Source organism: Pseudochaenichthys georgianus, chromosome 16 (genome assembly GCF_902827115.2).
Source record: "Pseudochaenichthys georgianus chromosome 16, fPseGeo1.2, whole genome shotgun sequence".
In the NCBI taxonomy this organism is placed as follows: Eukaryota; Metazoa; Chordata; class Actinopteri; order Perciformes; family Channichthyidae; genus Pseudochaenichthys; species Pseudochaenichthys georgianus.
The window spans coordinates 28580367-28603178 of NC_047518.2; the positions used below are offsets into that span (position 1 = coordinate 28580367).

At 42.2% G+C, this 22812-nt stretch overlaps 1 protein-coding gene across 1 annotated transcript in view; it reads left to right on the plus strand.

The window, feature by feature from the left end:
* The window catches only part of efna3b (ephrin-A3b), an 89154-nt gene that overhangs the window by 61951 nt on the left and 4391 nt on the right, over window positions 1-22812 (plus strand). Inside the window, exons 5-7 of the mRNA XM_034102960.2 lie at window positions 15240-15532; window positions 16908-16973; window positions 18344-18421. Coding sequence (XP_033958851.1) covers window positions 15240-15532; window positions 16908-16973; window positions 18344-18421 — 437 coding nt within the window. The remainder of the gene's footprint in view (window positions 1-15239; window positions 15533-16907; window positions 16974-18343; window positions 18422-22812) is intronic.

Below are 22812 nucleotides of genomic sequence, written 5' to 3' on the forward strand. Positions count from 1 at the left end.
AAGCGTGTATCTGCAGCAACGGGTTGTAGCAGCGATGTTTGCAGTGAAGGACAGGTTGTTATCTAGGATCACACCCAGATTCCTTGCAGTCTGGGTCGGGGAAACAACAGAGGTGCCGATGTTGATAGTCAGGTCAAGAGTGGGACAATCTTTTCCCGGAAGGAAAAGCAGTTCAGTCTTGTCAAGGTTGAGCTTGAGGTGATGAGCGGACATCCACTGAGAGATATCAGCTAAACAAGCAGAGATGCGAGCGACCACCTGGGTCTCTGAGCGGGGAAAGGACAGAATTAATTGGGTGTCGTCAGCGTAGAAGTGGTATGAAAAACCATGCGGGCTAATGACTGATCCGAGCGAGTTTGTGTATAGGGAGAAGAAGAGGGGACCAAGAACAGAGCCCTGAGGGACCCCTGTAGTTAATTGACAAGGGTCGGACTCGGACCCTCTCCAAGTGACCCTGTAGGTACGGTCTTTGAGGTATGAGGTGAGGAGGGAAAGTGCAGAGCCTGAAACTCCAATTTCTTGGAGAGTGCGAAGGAGGATGTGATGGTTCACCGTGTCGAATGCAGCAGACAGGTCCAAAAGGATGATGACAGAGGAGAGGGATGCTGCTTTGGCAGTGTGCAGTTCCTCAGTGACATTCAACGTATACAGCATCAATCCTTAGCCAGCTGCACATACATACTGCCACCATTCATAAAGGCACAACAAATGCCTCCCAAGACATGACAGCATCTTTTCAAATTCCTGAAATTGGCTGAATGAAAGTGCCGTTAACAAGGCAGGGAGTCAGCCTGTCAAAGGAGCTCCACAGCAGCTGAGGTGAGCAGGTGGCACATCTGGGTTCAAGAGAGATATTTTTAAATCTCAAACCAGAAAGCAGCCATATACCAATGACACTCCCTGAGCTTTCAAATGTTGAGCCATATCCAGCACATGGCAGCTAGAATGTAGAATACTGGAGGGTGTAGTATCCCACAGGAAGAAGGTGGTTGAATGAGAAATGGAGTAGTAGGAGGAGATATTTTAAGCATCCAGGTTTCCAGAGGTAAAAGTCCTGTTCATTTTGAGCATAGGAAATGTTTGGTGACTAGCAGCTTGGGTGGGCTTGAAACTATTGTGGTTGAATCATCAGTATAAAAGATGAGCTACAAAGTATGAAAATGATATAGTCAAACTATAGTCTATATGAATTGGATATAGTCACAGTGACGTCTACCGTTCGTTTGTGAATCATTTTAGCCATCGCTATCTTGGTTTGAGAAATGAAGGTTGCTGCTTGGTAAAAACATACTTATTCATAAAAGCGAGAAAATTAGCTACTACTTTCAAAATCCAATATGTTTGTGTAAAATCAAGTTGTGTGATTTTCTAATGAGAAAGCTCATGATCAGTGCGAGTTCCGACAGAAATGCAATGCATATTTTACAGTTGGTTTTAATGCCGTTTTGGGTAAATAACCCCAACAATCCAAAAGTTAATTACACAGGAATTACACGAGGCAAAAATGTACTCTGCTCTCTGTCTAAACACACCTTTATGCATGCAGTCAACACTCTACTTTAGATAATGTCTACTGTGCTGCAGTCTTTTTTTGCAACAATCAAGCATTTACACAACATGCCTCCAACTGGCTTTTTCTCCATAGCAACAGCAGTCGGGGCTCATGGATACCGGAGTAATAAAAACCACAGCTAATTGATGGAAAAAATACACATAAATGTTTACAGTTGTTAAATTATACAGGCAGTCTGTGTATCGGAAATGGAAAATGCCTGTGGAGACACATAACATAAATATGTAAATTATAACACCTGCAAGTACAGAAGTTGGCAACCAAAATTGGATTCCTCCAACTTCTGCCCTCTGCTGTGAAGGTGAAAACAAGGTAGCAGTTATAACATCTTGGAAAGTACACGCATGCTGCACATTTGCTCCAACTCTCATTCTATCCTCATTGTTGCAAAAATATGAGAGCTTTTCCCCAACCCGAATGGGCTTTTCAGGCCACAGTGAGAACTAATAAGAGAGCAGCGCCCATTAGCAGATTGATGTCTGCTGCACCTGGGCTGACACGTTTTTCGGGGAAATGAGATGGCGGGATGAAGAAGGAAGGGCTGAAGGAGTAAAGAGATCAGATAAAGAAGAAGCCCGCCTTGTAGCTGTCCTGTTTACTCCTGTCTCCGTCTGCATGGATGATAAAATATGACGCTGACTTAGTGTCAGACTCCTCGCTGACACATAGTGTAGTTAGAAAGATATTAGAGGCATGTGAGAGAAAGGAGAGAAGGGAAAGGGTGAGGAATGGAGGGAAGAGATGAAGGAGGACAGATGCCTCACCCAGTTGAAGTCTGTGTTATAAGTTGTCACTTTTGTAAAATGTGAGTGAATGAGAATTGACTCTCTTCCTGAGTCGTTCTGTTTTTCTTCTTCCTCCCTCACCTTCACGTGTTGTCCATCCCACCATCCCACAGTTTCCCTGTCTTCGCTCTGAATCTGTGCATTTGTTGTCGCTCTAGCCATAAGTTGGGCCTTTTTCAGATTTAATGTCACTGTGACTTTGACACTCTCTCTCTCTCTCTTCACTCTCCTTTCATATTAAATCTTTATTCCCTGCAGTGGAGGGCTGATAGTGACAGAGCCTGACGGGGGCCATGGTAAAGAAAATATAGAGTGACAGCTTAGAGGGGTGGCACATGTGTTCGCGTGCGTGTGTGTTAGATAAAGAGCGGAACAAAGACATGTGTTAATGTTTCTCTGTCTACTGTTATTATGCGACAGCTGATTGTAATGTATTTAGATTAAGACTAGAAATGGGACAATTCTACACAACTGCTGGATCCCGTCTCTTTCCTTAATGTGTGTTTGTGTGTGTGTGTCACTTTAAGTGTCTGCATGCCTTTGCCTGTAACTAGGTGTGCTCTGTCAGCAGAAAGTTGGCACTGAAACTGATAAACCATTATGCACGACGTGGGAGTGCATGTTTATGGGCCATTTTGTGTGTACGTGTGTGTGCGAGTTAGGTTTAATGATCTTTTTTGATGGTCTGGTGTAGCGGATATTGAGATGGATGGTCCATATGCTCTTTATGGTTCATGCATATTTCATATTCCAGCAGCAAAGCAGAGCAGGCATTGCTTATATGGCCGAGATGTTGCACTGGGACGTGGGCTGACTTTATGAGAGCTCATATACTCATCCCACTGCTTTGTTCCCTTTGAATAAACGCCCAAGTACAAATAAATACAACACTTTTCATAACATTCGCCGAAAAGATACCTACAAATCCATAATCCCTAATGTCGCGCATAGAGTGTCAGATCTTAAATGGACCCGCGAGGCCGCCGGCTTTATTATCCGCTGATGCATGTCACTCACTGCGAGAGAGTTGTTTAAAGTAATGAACTGCAGTTTCTATAAATGAATGAATTCTTACTTTGCTACTCTCCATTTGCTTTCATAAAAACACAAAAGCGATTCAGCTGATACCTTTTTAATTTCCTGTTCTTTCTTGAGCAATACCCCTAGGCACACATAAAGTGTATTTTACGCTCCAAGTAGCAGCAGAAGTTTGTTTTGAAATAAACAGATGAGGAGTTCAATAGTTGGGAAGAAATAAAAAACCTACAGGAAGTCAAACCTCATCAAAAGAAAGTGCAGACGGAAAGACATCACAGCGTTTTATATTTTGCTTAGGAAATTATTAACTTTATTTTATTGGTTGGTGGGTGAGAGGTACAGGGCAAAATTAACTACTGTAGTCTTTGCTGGAATAATAAAAAATAAAGAAGCTCTATCTCTTAAATTAAAGCAGTAAGTCACGGTGAAGCTGCAGCAGCGCACTGACCTGAGCTGAACACCCACACAGATGGGTGGAAACATTTTTTTTGGAAGAGTGGAATTGCTTTGTTAGAGTCATGATACACTTTGTAAGAGGTTGTTTGTCACCCTCCACTGATTTATTTCAAAGAACTGCTTGGGATGTGGAGGCAAAGTTCTTGCATTGTGAGTGTAAGTAACTTGTAAAAAGGGACTTTGTTTCGAACACCTGGGAATTCTGGTTGCAGGAACATTTCCTTTCTCTTCCCTAAACACAAGCTCACATCCACCAGGTCCACATGAATGCACATTTTGCTGACTGCCTTATGATGATTGACAGGTCTCCGCCACATATAGGCATATTGACTTCATGTGAGAGAGAGGGAGAGAGGGAGAGAGGGCGGGGACGACAGATTGACAGGCCAGTAGAGGAAGACAGAAAGGGAGGGCGAGGTGTGTGAGGACGTCAAAAAGATTGAACCTGAAATGAAAAATTGAACGTGAGACGGATGGAAGGACACTGATAAGGATGGAGAGACAGAGGAGGAGAGTAGGGCAGAGGGAGTGATAGTGGGGGAGGGAGAGGGGAGGGAAATGGGAGAGGGATGTTCCACTGATAGACTGTCGAGTCTGACAGAGTCTGCTTATGTTCAGTGGAGAGAGTCGGCCACATCATGAAATACTGACACCCACAAACACGGATCCACAAGCTTGTGGAATCAACAGGATTTAAAGCTTAATGTGCGTAATCGTACACTCGCAGTTTTCCTCAAACTACACTTTATTTACTAACATTTTAATTGCCATGCAGGGATCCAGCAGACCCTGTTGTCATCTGGCTTCAAGCTAACTACGTTCTGTTGCTTCTCTTTCCATTATTGTCCTGCTGTGTTTTCACTATTGTTTGTATCGACTTTCACAGGCTTTGCAGAGTGTAAGTTTCTGACAGGTAATTTACGCTGCGAGGGGGATATCATGCACCGGGGCCGAGTCAGTGCCCTGTGTTGGCTGCCTCTGGTAACATTCCTCTGGCCCGGTTAGGAGGCGTAATGGAAGATAGCGAGGCAAAGCTTCATACGGTTGCATCTGCAGAAGCCCCCCGCAAACACACACATCTTTTTAGCGAAACACTGCACGTCCCAAAGGTTTAGTTTCCACTCCGAGTGCATCACCATAAGTCGTTTGTAAGCCTATTGTGTGCAGAGTTCAAATCTGGCATTGATAGATTTGTCGCTCATTCATCACAAAACAAAATCTTTTTGTTCCTGTTATCACTCTGGCCTGCACGATGTGGAAGGTCTTTGCACTGAAACATCTGTGCTGTGATTTTCTTTTATGTTCTGCTTTGATAAAGAATAAAAATAGAAAACTCTCCAGATGAAGTGAGGCTGAACATCCTTGGGTTTCTTTTTGAGTGCAGGCCTTTTTTTTATCCCCTCATTGTTTTACTCCATTGATTCCACGCAGCAGAATTATTTTCAATGATAATAATAATTACATTACATTACATTACATGTCACTTGTTAGACGCTTTTATCCAAAGCGACTTACATACTCAGTACTGTGGGCAATCCCCACAGGAGTGGGGTGAAGTGTCTTGCCCAGGGACCCCTGATCCGAACACCTACGGACAACCCACTACGCCACACGCCTCCCCCTAATTGAGCACTTATCGCTTAGATTAGCATTGTGTCTCAATCTGCATGCTTTAATTTCAGGCCTTTGTGACCGGGTATATGCGAATACATTTATTTAATTCTCCACGTCACGTGCATTAATAGAACATCCATAATGCTCGAAGTGTTCGAGCTCAATGTCATCTTCAGTCTGACAAGAATACCCAGACGCATTTAAACACTTAAAGACTTCATGCTGATGTCTGCTTGTTCCTACCAAGTCTGCTATACATCTCGCTGCTCTTTGTGTGTGTGTGCATTTGAGTGTGTGTGGTTATCCATCTGCCGTGCCCTGAGACTAACAGCTCTTCTATTTTCCCTGAAAACCTAAACTTGTGCTCTGTTTCTGCCCTTCGTGTAGTAGTGGGTTTTCAACCCTTTCTAAGCAAATGAAAAAGTCTGAGAGATTAATTTAAAGTAGGTACAACTTAACATAATATCAGAATAATGCTTCTTTTTATTTTGCACTGAAACAGAGTACATTTAATACAAAAAGAACCTTTCCTAATTTCACCTTTGGCTGTCCCCCATAGTATCCACATGAAGTGTTGCTGGTAGTACATTAAATGACCTATCCACATTTTGCCTGTAGCCGTTAGTAACACCCCCCTGCTTCCCCGTCTGCTTTTAGGCTTAATCTTTGTTCCTTTGCAGCCGCACTGAGACAGACATCTACTCCTGAAAACGCCGTGACACTGAATTTGCCACAGTAATAGCTGATGATTTGTGATCATGTGTAATGGTAATAAGTGGTACTTAATTAGCCATTAGAGAGACAGAGGGGAGATGGTGGATAAAGGGGATAGATGGGTTTTTGCACAAAGCAATGAACCCCTGTAGCCCCCTTTTTTTTGTTACAATAGCCGCATAGCTAGGGCTTCTTCTGTCGTCATGGAGACTAATGTTGAAAGCCAGCTGTGGTTTTGTCTTGGAAGCCCATTAGGCTGGAGCTCAGTTGGCACTCCTCTCTGTCTCGCTTTTCTTTCTGGCTTCGCCTCCTTGGACTCACAATGGCCAAAATATCCTCTCCGTGTTTAACTTGTCTCTTGATATCGGACATGGGTCAAATAACGGTTGCAAATCATTCAAAGCTTTTGTTTTACCCTATTTGAAGTACTCGATAGATGATTTCCCCCCAGTTCTCTTAGCCAGTTGGCAGTGCAAACAAAAAGGAAAGTGAGTTTTAAATAGGTTCCTTTAGTAGCTTATATAGTCGCTCCCACCTACAGCGTGGGTCAAGTCGGTTAAAACGAGTGCAAGCAGATGGAGAATTATTAGCGGAAAGTACATCTGACCCATGTCTGCGTGATAGATGGCCCTACTTCTCTTTCCACATTGCACTTTTGTCTGGAAATCATTGTGTCTCGCCCATGGTCTCTGTTTAATGTGGCTCAAGAGAGGGATCTGAGTAATGTTGTTGTTGTTGTTGTTGAGAATGGTTGATCCCAGCTCCGGAGCTCTTTTCCCTGCAGCCCTGATATTCAAGCCTCCAGACCCTGACCCAAACACATCAGTCAGCGGGACATGGGTGCCATGTGACTCGGGCAGGAAGTGGGCAGGGAGAATGATTGTAATGCAGCAGATTGATCAAGTTTCACAGGACACCGGGATACTATCAATCTGTAGGAACTGTACTCACAGAGGAGTGAGAGTGTGTGTGTGGTTTTTGCACGGGCAGGGTCATGACTAGTGTTGTGTGTTTGGGGCAGAGAATCAATAGCTGGGTCAGAGGGTAATGTCTCGCTGAGTGCTGAGTCTATACACAGCCATCAGACAGGATCACTATCAATCATCGGAGAGCTTAGGGAACATACACTGCCTTTCTCTTCTCTGTGTGTCTCTTCTCCTCTGTGGCCCAGTGTCTGATGGGATCACTACTGCTCATGTAAGGGCTTTGGGAACAGAGACAGCGGGAGATGTAGGGAAACCGAGAGATAGAGCGGGCCCAGGAAGGATTGATGTGAGCAAAGTGATAGAATAAGAGGGCGAGATTGGTTGGTATTGGCAGATTCTTGGTGAATGACACTTGAGAGGTAGAGGAAGCCTTGAAGTGGAGAAACCTTTGGAGCGTAAAATAGGCTGAGTAGGACGCTTGTGAAATGGACGATAAATTAAAGTTGAAAACTAAATCAATAAACATGCAAATTAAGGTAAAGACCACTACTCCCGGGCTCATTCACAGGTTAAACAACATTTGTCTCGATCAAAGTGCACTGTCTCTTCTCCTTTCAGTTGTTGGCGTTCATCCTTTTTTCCTCCCACGTCTCTGATCTCCTCTTCCTCCAGCTTTTGTCTTTGCATCCCGCACGTGTTCCACCATCTGTTGTTTCTTGCAGTTGTTCATTTCATCCATCCATCTGTGTCACGCGTGTTCGGACAAACCCCACAAATAAAAGCATGAATGATTGATTGCAAACATGCAGGAGGACATGCTCGTCGTACACATAATGGGTTTGAACCTGGCTCTGTGTGAAAGAGAGACAGCTCAGTGCAGAGGGCTAATAACGCCTGCCATTAGGTTTCGTGCTGCCGGAGCACTCTCTCTCACACCACACAGTCAATATCTACAGGCAGAGAGAGGGAGAGAGAGGGAGAAGATGATGGATGAGGATCAGGAGGAAGGAGGGGAAAGAGAAAGAGTGCTTAAGAGCTCCAGAGAAGTAAGACAAGAGCAGAAAATTGAGCAAACGAGGTAGAAGAAAAGTGTGGAAAGAGAGAGAGAGAGAGAGAGAGAGAGAGAGAGAGAGAATGCTGCTCGTGTTATGGGATCATGTCCGTGCTGCGTGTGAGGCCGCTTGGCAAGAAACACAGTTAGCTGTAATACTTTGATCAATTACCAATGACGAGCCATCGCTCCGAGGGCAGAACTGTGTGTGTGTGTGTGTGTGTGTGTGTGTGTGTGTGTGTGTGTGTGTGTGTGTGTGTGTGTGTGTGTGTGTGTGTGTGTGTGTGTGTGTGTGTGTGTGTGTGTGTGTGTGTGTGTGTGTGTGTGTGTGTGTGTGTGTGTGTGTGTGTGTGTGTGTGTGTGTGTGTGTGTGTGTGTGTGTGTGTGTGTGTGTGTGTGTCGACAGGTATTGATTTCAATGAGGAGAATTTAGAACCTGCACTACACCATATCTGGACACACTCCCTCAGACGCCCCCTTACGCACACTCTCACAAACCCACCTGCACAGGCATGTTCCTCCAGTGGTTCAGGAAGACATGATTGAGGGATGGAGAGGAGAAGACTGAAACAAGGCAGAAGATAGTATAAGGGAAGGATGGCTCTAGCTGTCACACGTCAATATCTTCAATGTCAAACAATATTGAATCAGCTGGCATCACTAAAGAGCATGTATACACACACACACACACACACACACACACACACACACACACACACACACACACACATTTGTTTAAATACTCTGGTCTGCTTCCTCTCAGACAAAAGCCAAACTTAGAAAGTAACAGAGGAAGTGAGAACAAATGTAGGCAAGGAGACAACCGAGCGAGGCAGAGGGAGTGGGAAGAGGATGGAGGAGGAAGACTCCTGCCTGTGTTTGATGAGGGCCTCATTGATGCTACAGATCTCTGGGAGTCTCCATTCAGCGGGGGAGCCATTCAATTATACCTACCGCTCCGAGTCCTCCCGCAACAATGTTAGCCCATCTGTACCAAACTGAGATGGGATTAAGTATTCCGGCCTCATGGGGACGACTGTCTTTTAAATCCTGATTGGCAATCATTTGTTACACTGCTGGACAAGTTTTAATCCAGCCCAAACTTGTACCTATCAGCAGTGACTCCTTTGATTTATTTGACCTTGATTTACTTAGGCATGCATGCTTTTTTGGCAGTTACACACACTGACAACCACGCAATCCAATCAGCCACCTGTGGTGTTCTACTTTTTGATCGTTGAGCACTTAGTCGTTTGAAAGAATAAAAAACAGATGTCCATGTGAGCCCTCTAGGTCAAGTCCTCAGATGCTCCTTTCTCACATGTTAGCATTCACTGTGCGTAGTTATCTTTTGCCACCTAGCATGTTTACATGATGAAGTAATTAGGAAGCTCAAGAATCTTTGAAGAAAGTTTGTGTTTTGGTATTTTTTCTTTTCTCTTTAAGTCTTAATGATTTTGTATCTAAGTCTTAAAAGGTTATGTAAAGTCAGGTGATATTATACGATCGCAGTTCTGTAAAAGAAAACTGAGAAAACGCACATTTCCAGCCAACGGCGTCGGAAAGATATGAATTGGTTAATAAATGAAGGGAAATATCTTGGAAATTGCCCAAATTAATCATAAATCGGATTCCTACAGTTACAAAAAAGGCAAATAAAAGCCCACTCGTCAACTAGCATTGGTATGTGAAACTGTTGTGAGGCGTGCTACCTGATGAAGGTTATTTAGCTTTAACTACTTTCTTTCAACATATGCTTGTGGGTCTTTATTATGAAAAATTAAGTAAAGGATCTTTTTCATATGAACTCGTCTTAGTATTAAGTCACTACAGAAGTCACTAACAACATTAATGGTGCCTGTGTTTTATTCAAGTGTCTGTGTTCGTTAGGCAGTGAGCCAGCATTCACAACTCCATTGGCCAATGTCCCTTTGTTGCAGAAACATTGTGTGTTTTCAGCGTAACTCCATGCTATAATCCTCCAGCCTCTCCTTTTCCTCAACGTCTGCCATCTTACCCACAGCAGAGTTAGCTAAGCTCTGGTTACAAAAAGGAATGATTGCTCTTACTGTCAAAGTGTTTTATCGATGTACAGTTCTCCAACAGGCCAGCCAGATGACAGGCAGGCAGGGGTTAACGCTGTGGCATTATGTTGCCCATGACTGATTTATAGGCAACATACTCCCTCTCACACACTCTCTGATGTGATTTTACAGTAGTGACATTGATCCAGGCCCACTTTGATCTTGCTCTTAGCTGTTGCTCCCTCGCGCTATCATCCTCCGCTCCCTGGTGGCCAGACTCTGCAGCTTTTAACCCCGACTACCCCTCGTCTCATCTTATAAACCCTCCCATCTTTCTTTCCATCCTTCCATCGCTCCGTCCCCTGGTGGATCTGTAGATATAAGTGTTCTTTTGCTCATCGTGGCCTCTGCTGTGCTCGTCAGATTTGTTATTGTCGATGAAGCGTCCCGCTCCGTCTCTCAGCTCTCGCTATCAGCTTCAACTAACCAGGTGTCGCGATCGAGGGACACGACACAACATGAAAGGGAGGCATCAGGAGAGAGCACAGGAAAGCAACACACCATACAAGCTTCTCCACCTGTTACTATCTGTTTCCTTGTGTCCGTCTGTTTTGGTTTGAAATTGAAAAGAGAAATACTATCTAATCAACTCTTATCTTCAGTCGGAGTGGATTTTCAAGTACACTTTTATGTAAAGCTGTTTTAAAATTGAAATATGTATTGTATTCTCTTACGTCTTAAAGCAGGAAGAATATGATCGTGACTGGTGTGGGGCTGTCACACCAACTTTGCACAAAGGAAAGGGCACATTCCCAACACACAGTTTATAGCCGACTGCTTCACTTAAAGGTGGGGTAGGTAATTTTGGAGAAACCAGCTCGAGTGCGCTAGAATTTTAAAATACACAGCCGGAAAGGATCTGCCACTTCCTTACAGAGCCCCTCGGGCTGACAGGCAGGTAGGCCATTCAGTTATTTTAGCCGGCCCGGCTAAAATGATTGGTCGTGCTTTTTACAGCGCTACGGCTTCCACAGATGATATTTTTTATGGATTTTTTGTCAAAGCACTTCAGATATTCATTGCTATCGGGATGTTAAGAGCATTCCATGGAATATAACAAAGAGTGTATCTCGAGCCGGTTTCTCAAACTTACCTACCCCACCTTTAAGTGTGAGTCACAGCGAAGACAGTTTATGGATTTTTGAATCGGTTGTATAAAACAATTCAGTACATTATTTAAATCAACTTGTAGCACATGTAGCAAAGTGGTTGATAGAAAATCATGTTGACACTGTCTGACCAGTAAAAAATCATATAAAATGAAATACAAGACAATACAATGTCTGTGCAGTAAAAAATACTTTACTTGAATACAAATATATTCAAGTACCGACCAATACCAGGGTTATTTTTTTTTTGTTTACTCATAACATAATGCTTTACTTTCAATTAAACCAATCCATCCTCAGGCAATTTCAGGGTAACAAATTGCTGTTTCGCTTCTAATCATATCATCCATTTTGTTGGTTGCTGATTAAATTAACACCTTGCACTAACATGACACAGTATAAATAATGAAAATGTAGTTGTCTTGAAACAATTTAAAAACAAACATTTCAGGCTAAGGATGAATGTCTCATGAAATTAAATAGCTTTTTAACGTTTGCAGCACTCATTTAACACGCATTTCTTGATTGGAGACATTTCTTGGAACTTTTCTTTGTTCTTCAAATCCATAATCAGTGATTCACTCCCAAGAGACACCTCCTGTTGTTTTGGTCTTCTGGAAGCAGAAGTGTTTGCAAAACCTTAAAAACGTCTTAAATATCCCACCAACTGGATATATTTCAGTACAATGTGTGTGGATTTAGTGCAATTGGTTGGTTTTATTACATTTTAAATATACAGTAATTTTTTTTAACCAGCTTTCTCACCAACATACATTTACTATAGACATTTACATAGCATTAAAAAAAAATCATAGGTGTTTCTAATACCATTAATGATGTCCCTGTGCAAGTACTATAAGTGCAACAATCGTTAAAAAAAACGTTATTTGCTACATCACTGAACAAAAGAACAACGATTATTGGAAACATTAATATGCCACTTGCTACTAAAACCCAGTTTGTCACAAGTGCGCATAAAGTCAAGTATTGCATTACGGTGTACAGGATTATCCCCCAAGGCACATTTATTGTGTCCATGTAAATGTATGATTTATATCATGCTTTTAAATTCCTTCAGATTGTTTTAAAGTCCAAGGATTCCCACCGCTGCTTTTACATGATACAGACTCACTGTTAAGACACACTTGTTCTAAATGACCTCCCTCTTTAGTGTTCCACGTGTGTTCTGTAGGTCACACCTATAGACTGTAGATGTCACCACCTCAAATATGAAATGTCGACAGATGAGATTCTTTGATATCTCACACAGAGATGCATACACAAACCAAAGCAGGCGCACAAGCACAAATACACACACAAGCACAAATACACACACAAGCACAAATACACACACATGCACAGTGGGAATCCTAACGCCAGCTTTTATCTTAGAGAAGTGATTTACTTCCAGATTACTCAAGATGCTCGGAGTTGCCCTCCCCCTCATTTTTCTCTCTTTTTTCCACCATTATCCCTTCATCTCAGAGAACTTGCTTTTCTTTGGTAGCGTAAAACTCTCCCACCGCCTCTTTTTTTCTCTCTTCTCCATTCTGGCTCTCTCTTTTTTACTCAATTTGCATTCACGCCTCCCTGGTGGAACTAAACTCATCCCTCACTCGTGTTCTTTCTCTCTCCTTTTTTTTTGCATTCACTATAAATATAGTTCCCTTGAAGCATTTCCCCCTTTTTTTCTACCACTAATACCCTCTGTAGGCTAGTTAAATGATGTAATGAGAGAAAGTGAAGAACAGAGAGGAGAGGAGAACGAGAGCAAAGGATGAATGTTGAACAATTAATCTTCCCTTCATGTTAGTCTGAGCGATAGGGATGAGAGAAATGGAGAGGAGGGGGAGAAAGACAAATTCAGGCAGGATTTGAAGAGAGCGTTAAGGAGTGATGGAGAGAGGGACACATTGGAAACAGTGTTTCGATCTTCATTTAATAATTGAATAATAATCCCCCTTGAGACATGACCTAGAACTGGCAAAGAGGAAGAGAGGCAGCATCAGAGTGAGGATGACACACTGCTGCCCCCTTGTGATTTTATGATGTCACCACTTTCACATATGAGCGTGTGTGTGTGCTCACATGCTCATCAGCGTGTGTATGATTTACAACTGCAACCTGTCTCTGTCACACAGATATAGGCCCGTGTCTGTGATGGGGAGAAAAAAAAGGTCTTTGGGATGTCAGAAAAAAATCTAGATCTATTTCACTTTGTCATACACACTACACTACACACACTCATACACTCGCAGAGACAGGTTCAGACCTTATCTTCCTGTCAAGACGAGATTTTTTTTGGGGCTGATTTATGAGCTTTGGGGGGGGGACATGGCGAGGATGTTGACGTCTGACGTGAGCGCAATGTTGTGCTCAGGTTGATGTACGAGCGCTGGGGTTAGGGGACAGCACTGCGCTGACACCAGAGGTAGGAGTGGCGGCCCTGGGGCCCTCGGCCCGTACTGAAGAGCCAGCTCCGCATTCTCCGCATGCAGCAGCCCTGCAGCCACAAATACACACACTCTTTCACACACACCTGCTTTCTTTGTGTTATTAATAACTCAATAACTCTCTAGTAAAGATTTATTTGACCCCGGGTGAACATTCAAGCTAAAACGCATGCATCCGAAACACAGTATGCCGTACGCTGACATGTTATGATGTCTCTGCAGTGAGTGTTTGGTTAAGGCTAAAACAATCTGTGTATGTAAAAATATTAAATATTCCACACATCGTTTGGAAATAGGTGACAATAAGCATTCATGTTAAATGCTAACTGCTATACGATAAAACCAAAAGTGCAGCTACAATTAGATTGCACTACTCGTTGTTCCATTATTTACTGAAAATATTGTGTGTTATGTGTGTAGTAGTGACACATTTTTAATTATATTGTTCATTGTAGAACCCCATTCTATGAAAAAACATAATCATGTTTTGCACATACAAACATTGTAATTTATAATGCGTGTTGTACATCTTAATTACTTTAATTGCTCTGTGTGCTAAGAACTATGAGCTGCATTCAATGCATGTTTTGGCAATATAAATTATATTTATTGTTATTCACTAAGGCTGATACATATTATTAGTATCCAGGGGCAGTTTAGACATAATACTTAAAATCTGCCTCACAGGCAAAAAACTGTTATTTCCTCTCAAATTGCACAAACATTTAATGATTATCCGAGGGGGGAAACAATCAAGAACATGTGCAATTATGATCTGTCGACTCTAGTTAATTCAAAATTGCCTGTTAAAAATTTATAGAAAATGCAATTATTTTTAATGTCTAAATGAAACACTTTCAATGGTTGTAAAAATGATTGTAATGATACAAAATGTATATTCTGCAGCGCTGTGTGTAACCAAGGTAACTTCGTTACTATGGACTGACGGCTTTGGGGGCCTTGTAATATTGCACATGTGGGTTTGCACTTTATATAACGACTTCCTTTTGCACAGTAATAATGTCACTCAGCACTTTAGTGAACAGTTTGCACTTTATTAGCATGATTTGCACAGTACAGTTTGACATGGCCTATTGGCACATTGTTATATAATCTATACTATTTATTGATGTAGTAGTTGTTAAATGATTAAACCGTATTAATTGGAATGTCGTCTGGCAGATGCTGGTCGGTCCTCGGCTCCACCTGAAAAGAGAGGGGAGTTATAGCGAGAGCGCCGAGAGTGTTTATGATTGTGTCAGATTGACAGCGGATGAGATTCTTTATGGTGGTTGTGAAATAAAGACACGATGGTGTGCAACTCTACCTCCTCTCGTGTTTGGTTCTTTCACTGGAAATCCAGCCGCTAAAAGGGTCGCTGTCTCACACTGTGTTTATATGAATTCTGACTGTTTGCCCTCTCTCTGTGTGTCCAGTCTGCGTAGGGAGGGCTACACGATGCAGGTGAACGTCAACGACTACCTGGACATCTACTGCCCTCATTACAACGACAGCCATCGCATGGTGGGCACCGGCGAGCAGTACATCCTCTACATGGTCAGTTACCGCGGTTACAGGAACTGCGACCCCCAGCTGGGCTTCAAGAGGTGGGAGTGCAACCGGCCCCACGCCCCCCACGCACCAATCAAGTTCTCCGAGAAGTTCCAGCGCTACAGTGCCTTCTCGCTGGGATACGAGTTCCACGTTGGACAGGAGTACTACTACATCTGTGAGTGGAACCAATATCACGATGAAACATATCAATATGAAGCTGTCTTGAAGTGGAAAGCAAAATATATTAATTACAGTAAAAGCTTGTGAGACGAGAGCCGTAATGTGACAAACACACACTGTAATTATTTTGGGGATTTAACGATTAACTCAGTTAAGACCCTCCTTAGTTAATTTCAGGGTAACAAATTGTTGTTTCACATCTAATCAAATCACCCCGCAGTAAACCCAGGCTCGTACATTCTGTTGATTGTTAATCAAAATAACAACACTTCGTGGCAATGTGTAAAAGTAAAAATAGTGCGTTTTTAGCGTTTAGAAGAATGCATTATAAAAATTAATGTTTAAGATAGAGTGCTGCATTCTTGAACTACATTACTTGAAGGAGACGTTTCTAAAAACCTTTTGTTTCTGCAATTCGGTAATAAGAAAGCTGATCGAGACACAACTCATGTTTGTTTGGTTTTATGCAGGCTTGTTTTTGAAAAACCTCAAAATGCCTTTATTTTTTCAATTACCATGTAATATATTCAAATTCTAATATTCAGTCATAATGGGACATTTGGTTGGTTATATATTTTTGTATTAAAGACAATTTCACTTTTTTGACAGTAAGACAGAATGCACAATACCAGGAATGAGGCTTTTCCTGTCCTCTCTGTAGAGGAACATGTTATCTTTATAAAAACAGTTTTAATTATGATATATTATAGAATACAATATTTTCTATAATGTATCAGAAGTCGCTCAAACTATCAAATTTGATGATTTATTTTTGCTGAAATGTGCTGTGTTCAAAACACAAAAGTTGCCTCAAAGCTGTCATTTCGAATTTCTGTGCCATTACTCTGCTGCATTTAGTAACCTCCAATAAAAACACCTCGTGAACTCACAGTTACCACAGTTGCTGTTTTCGGGTTGGAGAAACTAGAACTGAATGCTTCTTTCCTGCCATACACAGAGTGCTCATTTCCCTCTGCAGTAATGTGTACAATAAATGCAGGCCTATTTTTAGGAAAGGCAGTTGTAAGTCACAAACAGTTGCTGTATAATTGTAGCTTGTTGTCCAGTGCTTCCTGCAATAGTACAAAATAACCCAAGCGCAGCGATGTCGAGAACGTTTGATGTTATGTGTACAATTGTATGTTAGCTGTGTTTATTTTGGAACAGTCCCGTCTGGCTGATCGATGTTTCATGAGGTCAGCATCAGCGCCGACACTGATCCAGTTTGGACCGCTGTTTTACTTCTGATATCTCGCTTACATGTGAAGCAGCAAATCCCAACTTTTGTCTGTTTTTTTTAAGCAGACCACATAACTGAAAGCATCATACGCATGTGAACACACATCTTTGTGCATTCTGTGTTTTTACAGCCACGCCCACCCACCATCACGGCCGCAGCTGTCTGAGACTACGAGTGTACGTCTGCTGCTCCACGGGTAAGTGTGTGTGTGTGTGTGTGTGTGTGTGTGTGTGTGTGTGTGTGTGTGTGTGTGTGTGTGTGTGTGTGTGTGTGTGTGTGTGTGTGTGTGTGTGTGTGTGTGTGTGTGTGTGTGTGTGTGTGTGTGTGTGTGTGTGTGTGTGTGTGTGTGTGTGTGTGTGTGTGTGTGTGTGTGTGTGTGTGTGTGTGTGTGTGTGTGTGTATTGTATGTGTGTGCGTGCGAGCATTAGTGTTTGACCTATAATGCAATGCTAGGACGTGTTTGCAGACAGTATCTGCATCCATCTGGCCACTCTACCCATCTGGCAGGCTACGGGCTCCCCACACACACACACACACACACACACACACACACACACACACACACACACACACACACACACACACACACACACACACACACACACACGCTGACTGCATACAGATGCATACATAATCTAAATACAGTCTAAAACAGGCAGAGCTATTAATACTCCTGCTGAGTTTCCCCTGCAGCATTTTCACTCGCGGCACAGAACCCCTCTTGCTCCTCTTTTTTTCCCGCTTCTCTCTCTCTCTCTTTTTCTGACTCTCTGTTCTCTCTCTCCCTAGTCCCCATCCACAGCAGCAGAGAGGAGCAGCTCCAGCTTTGAAGACCCTCACCCCCCCCCCCCCCCCACTTCTCACCTCCTCTCTCTATTCCTCCCTCTTTCAGCCCTCCCCCTCGCCCCCTGTCAGAATCCATTTATTGCTGTGTGCGGTCAGTGGGTGTCTGTGTATATGTAGTGTTAACCTTTCCATCTCGCTCTCCTGCCTTCCTTCAATCTCTCACACACACTCACTCACACACACACACACACACACACACACACACACACACACACACACACACACACACACACACACACACACACACACACACACACACACACACACACACACACACACACACACACACACACACACACACACACACACACAGACTTTGATCCCTGGCCTGTCCGGTCCTTTTAACTTCCATAGCCCTGTAGTATTAACCGCTCCTCCCTTTCACCCCCCTCTATCGCTCGCCATCCCTTTTCACACACTGCCTCTCTTCAGTTTGATCTGCCTCCCTTCACCTCCCATCTTTCAGCCTCTTTTTCTCTCTCCTTTTTTTCTCTCCCTCTTGTTCTGCTGGTTATGTTGTGGCTTGTCAGTCTGTCTGCTCCGGGGTATTTATTTTAACCCCTGCACCTTTTGCGTTGCTGCTCTCTCACATGTTTCTCTGAAGATGTCAGGTTGAATCTTATTAAAATCTTTTGGGAGCAGTGGTTTAACCCATGCTCTCTCACCCTCTCCCTCCTTCTTTTGCCGCCTCACTCAATGACCTCTGTGTCTCTCTTTCAGCCTCTGACGTGGATGATGAGCCAGAGCCTACAGAACCAGACTACACGCTTAGACCAGGCCTAAAACTGGAAGATAGTGGTGAGTCACGCACACACGTAGTCGTTGAGTAAGTGTGGAGCACTTACATCCGGCCTGTCTGAATTCACAAAAACAGACATACACTCGTGTTTGTCATTCAGATCATAACAGCCTCAAATCATGGCAATTATATGATACACACTTTTCCAGGTGCCGTTAAATGATTATTAATGTTTTATTCTTACTTTTAACAAATCCCATAAACTGACATGTGTCCATGTGTCTGTAGCACTTTCTGAACAGGTCACACACATATTAGTTAATTCTTCTTTAAAGCTCAGCGATTAATGTATCTAAAAATTATATTTAGTTTGTTAAGTCACATCTACATTTGCATCTCTAAACAAATATCATTATTTTAATCAGTAACATTTCATCTTTATCTGTCCTTTACTGCCTTATGTTTGATTAATAAGCATGTAGGCATCTTTTAAAGACAAATGATTGTGTCCTTGGGTAGTCGGGTTAGTCTGGGCAGCATATAATACCGGTGAAATAAATGAGCAAATCAACATTTTTAGTGATTCAAAGCTTCTCCCATTTCTATTGTGGTAGCTGGAAAATTAGAGGGCACTTATCAGACAGATTGTAGTAAGTACGATGAAGCTTTAAATATAGGGTGGACAAAAATATGAAAATGGAAAAAATACTCCCTAACCAACCCTGATGTGAATTACACACTTGTCATCTGATGGGATTTATTGACAATAACAAAAGAATAACATGCTGTTGCTTTATTATCTGAATACTGACAGCACTTTAAACGTTCATATTTGACGGCAGAGAGACCAGTTCAATCTCCATGCAGCATCAAAAGTCCAAAGTTAAATGTGGCATTTTCAAAAGACGGCTTCAGCAGAGTTAACTTCACAGCACCAGCTGGCTTGGCAGGCTGCTGATCCCGCTAAACAACTACATGCATATTCATCTCACACTCGCCATTTTCACCCGGATATGCAAAAAAGAAAAAGAAGATATTTATCAGATTTCCTGTAACTTCTAAATCTTGTGCCCCTAGTTTGTTTGTGTTGCTCTGATCAGGGTTACGAAACTTGGGGGAATCATGGCAATCATGTTAGCACTGGAACTGTATAAAATATGGCAGCGATTTAAGGGGGAAGCAGAGCAGTAAATCAATAAGTGACAGGCTTTGGGATGATCATGCGCTTGCTGCTCAGTGTTATGAGCAGCACAATAACAACATGCACAGATAGCTTGGCCTGGCTACCCGTTACACATTCAGACATTTGGGGATCAATCATCATCCTGTCCTGCTTTCACACACCTCTCCAAGGTAGCTTGTAAAATATGGTTCTGTCAATGTGCATGCTCACATGCGTGTCAGTGCATAATAAATCAGTGTGTTCGCATAACTGTCATAAGAAAACGTATCACTGTGGCCAAGGCAGCATGTTGTTTGAGTTTGTGGAGATACCTCTCTTATTTTTCTTCCCTCCATCATTCTTTCATCTTGTTTTTTTCCCCTCACCCCATCTTCTTCCTCCATGCCCTCCTCATCCTCCCGCTCTTTAATTCCCATCCTCCATTTTTCCTCCCAGCGCACAAGTAGAAACGCAGTGGAGGAGAAAGCCACCAAAACCAAGTTTATTCATCTTTTGATGTGTGAAATTAAGTTTTTCCCACTTCTAACATTTTAGTTTGATATTAATCTTAGGGTTATCAAATGCACGAATGTTGTCACAGATCTAAGTAAAGTAACCCATAATTGTGTTTGTCTCTTCTACATATATATCACGTTTCCACGCCAATTGTGCACATTATTCTCTGCACGTATCAAATATAGTCAAATAACAGAATACATATAACCTTTAACTGAAACATTGCCAAATAAATTACAGGTTACACAGAAGAGTATACGGAAAATAAAAAAGGTTATTTCCACAAAAGAACAGTTGAACAAATAAAGAATGTGAGCTACATGAAAATACTGCTAATATGAAGTGAACTGCTGAAACAATAGCAGAGCACAAATTACCCCGGCTCCTGTGGGTCATTTTCACCTGTAGTGTTCTGTGTTCCCAATTAAATTAATAGGATAACTCAAGTGGCTGAAGAGGAAGTGAGGGAGCCAGCGGGGAGCTGTGGAATTAACTGAAAACAAAGAAGCAGAGCAGTTTCCTATTCCCCTCCCTCGTCCTTCTGACTGCCGATTAGACTCATCACATCATAGCTTTAATTACTGGTATTCAATGTTCACACAAACACGAGGCAATGCGCAAACTGCTCCGTTCAAATCTGCCTGATTACCGTGTCTGAAAATGTTCAACTAAGCTGAATGTAGCAGGCTCTCTCCCCTTCACTGCTCACAGTTTATTTCCTGGTCGCTGCCCCTTTCAATCAGTGTCTGCAGCTCAACAGTGGTTCCCTCCTGAATACGGCCTCTAGTATTAGATTTCATTTAGATCTCACTTACGACACAGATGGAATGGTGCTAGCAGGTCCCCGCGCAGCCATGTGATTACTGATGTCTTTCAGTGGGAGGATACTCATTTACCAGCCCTGTTGGCTCAGGTTCCAGCATCTGACGATCAGGTCCGGAGAAAAATCTTTAATGAGGTTTATTGTCCTAATTAGCACTCCGTTAAGTGACAGTGTGGATTGGTTAGTTTGCCACTGAAACATCAGGCTGATTATCAGTAGGCAGAGCGCAGCACCAACTAACTGTTGCCTCTGCTTTTATTACATTTATTACTTTACATCCAAAAAGTGTTATATGCTTTAGTTATACTTTGAAAGGTCCCATATAAAGGTCTTCAAATCATATACAGTATGTAGCAAAAATGTATAATTTAAGTGTCAAAAATACATTTGTGCATTATATCTTGCAATATATTATACATTATTATTACCACCGACAATCAACACCCAATGCTCTCAACAACATGTCATCAACTTCAGATCCTTTTAAGCGTGTAACTACTGTTAAAGGAAGGTGTATATCTTGTAGTGGCAAATTATTCTTCCTTTAGTATGTATATTTTTTAGGTTGCTTATTAAGGGCATGACTTGCAAGAATATTCCATAATGCAAAAATGAAACCAAAAGCATCATGGAGCTGAAAAAGTTGTCTGCATGTATCAACGATTCTGATATGGAAAGCCTACTCATTTTTTGCCTCCATACAGGTATAGTCAGAGTCGCCAGAGGGTGCAGTGTAATAACATAATTGATATGAACCATGTGCCGGTTAGATGTCTAGACATCTTCAGGTGTTATCTCTAAAATCTCATTGGGCAGAAACATAAAACTAGCTTTTTATTTGATAACAAATGGCCTGTCGACTAACCATTAGTCATGTTCTGTATAATTAACACTAGCACCCCGCTCATTTGACATGTTAAAGACTAACCACCCGTCACAAGGAGAACTACCCAGCATCTTAAACAGTCTAGTGTCCTTTGTGTTTCTGCAGGAACTTTAATAAGTCTCGAGTTGAAAGACATGACTATAAACCAATCAGGGAGGGGCTATTGAAAGATACTATTTACTCTTGGAAAAGAGATTTTAATCTCAATTAGTCTTTTACCTGGTTAAATAAAGGATGTATACTATAGTATCAATGATGTCTCTAATCCTCCCAAACTTTATGGGGTTGCAATACTTAATCACTGGATTGACCCTCAAATGAGGACATTCTGATTCGGGAACACCACAAATCCTAATGTCGAACATCCCCACATAGTTCCATAGTTCATAGTTCCATAGTTGCAACCTGTTGACAACTACAATTAAAGGTAATTATTCTCACACATTTTATGTTACGAGTGGCATGGATTGTGTAGCAATATACAGGTGGTTCCAGGTCTATCATTATACATACATAAATAATAGTGTCTGGGGTATTAAAGTGCCATATTTATATAGTTTTGTATCAAATGTGTTATGATCCGAAATGCCAATTAAAAAATATTGTATGTGAGAAAAGTAAGAAATACATTATATTACATGCATATAGTTTTATACTTACGCTCATACAGAAAACTGCAGTCAATTAGCTACTGACACACACACACACACACACACACACACACACACACACACACACACACACACACACACACACACACACACACACACACACACACCCCACACTAGGACAGATACTCATAAACACAATCAGAGACTAAAATATCTCCTTGTTCTTGCTAACATGACATTCACATTCATAGACGCCTCTAGGTGTCTGAGCTTTCTAATTATCAGACGGATGTTGTCTGCTTTTCTGTTCCAAAATGTAGAATGCACAAATGCGTGCACACACACCCACCCACACCACACCCACCCACACACCCACACACACACACACACACACACACACACACACACACACACACACACACACACACACACACACACACACACACACACAC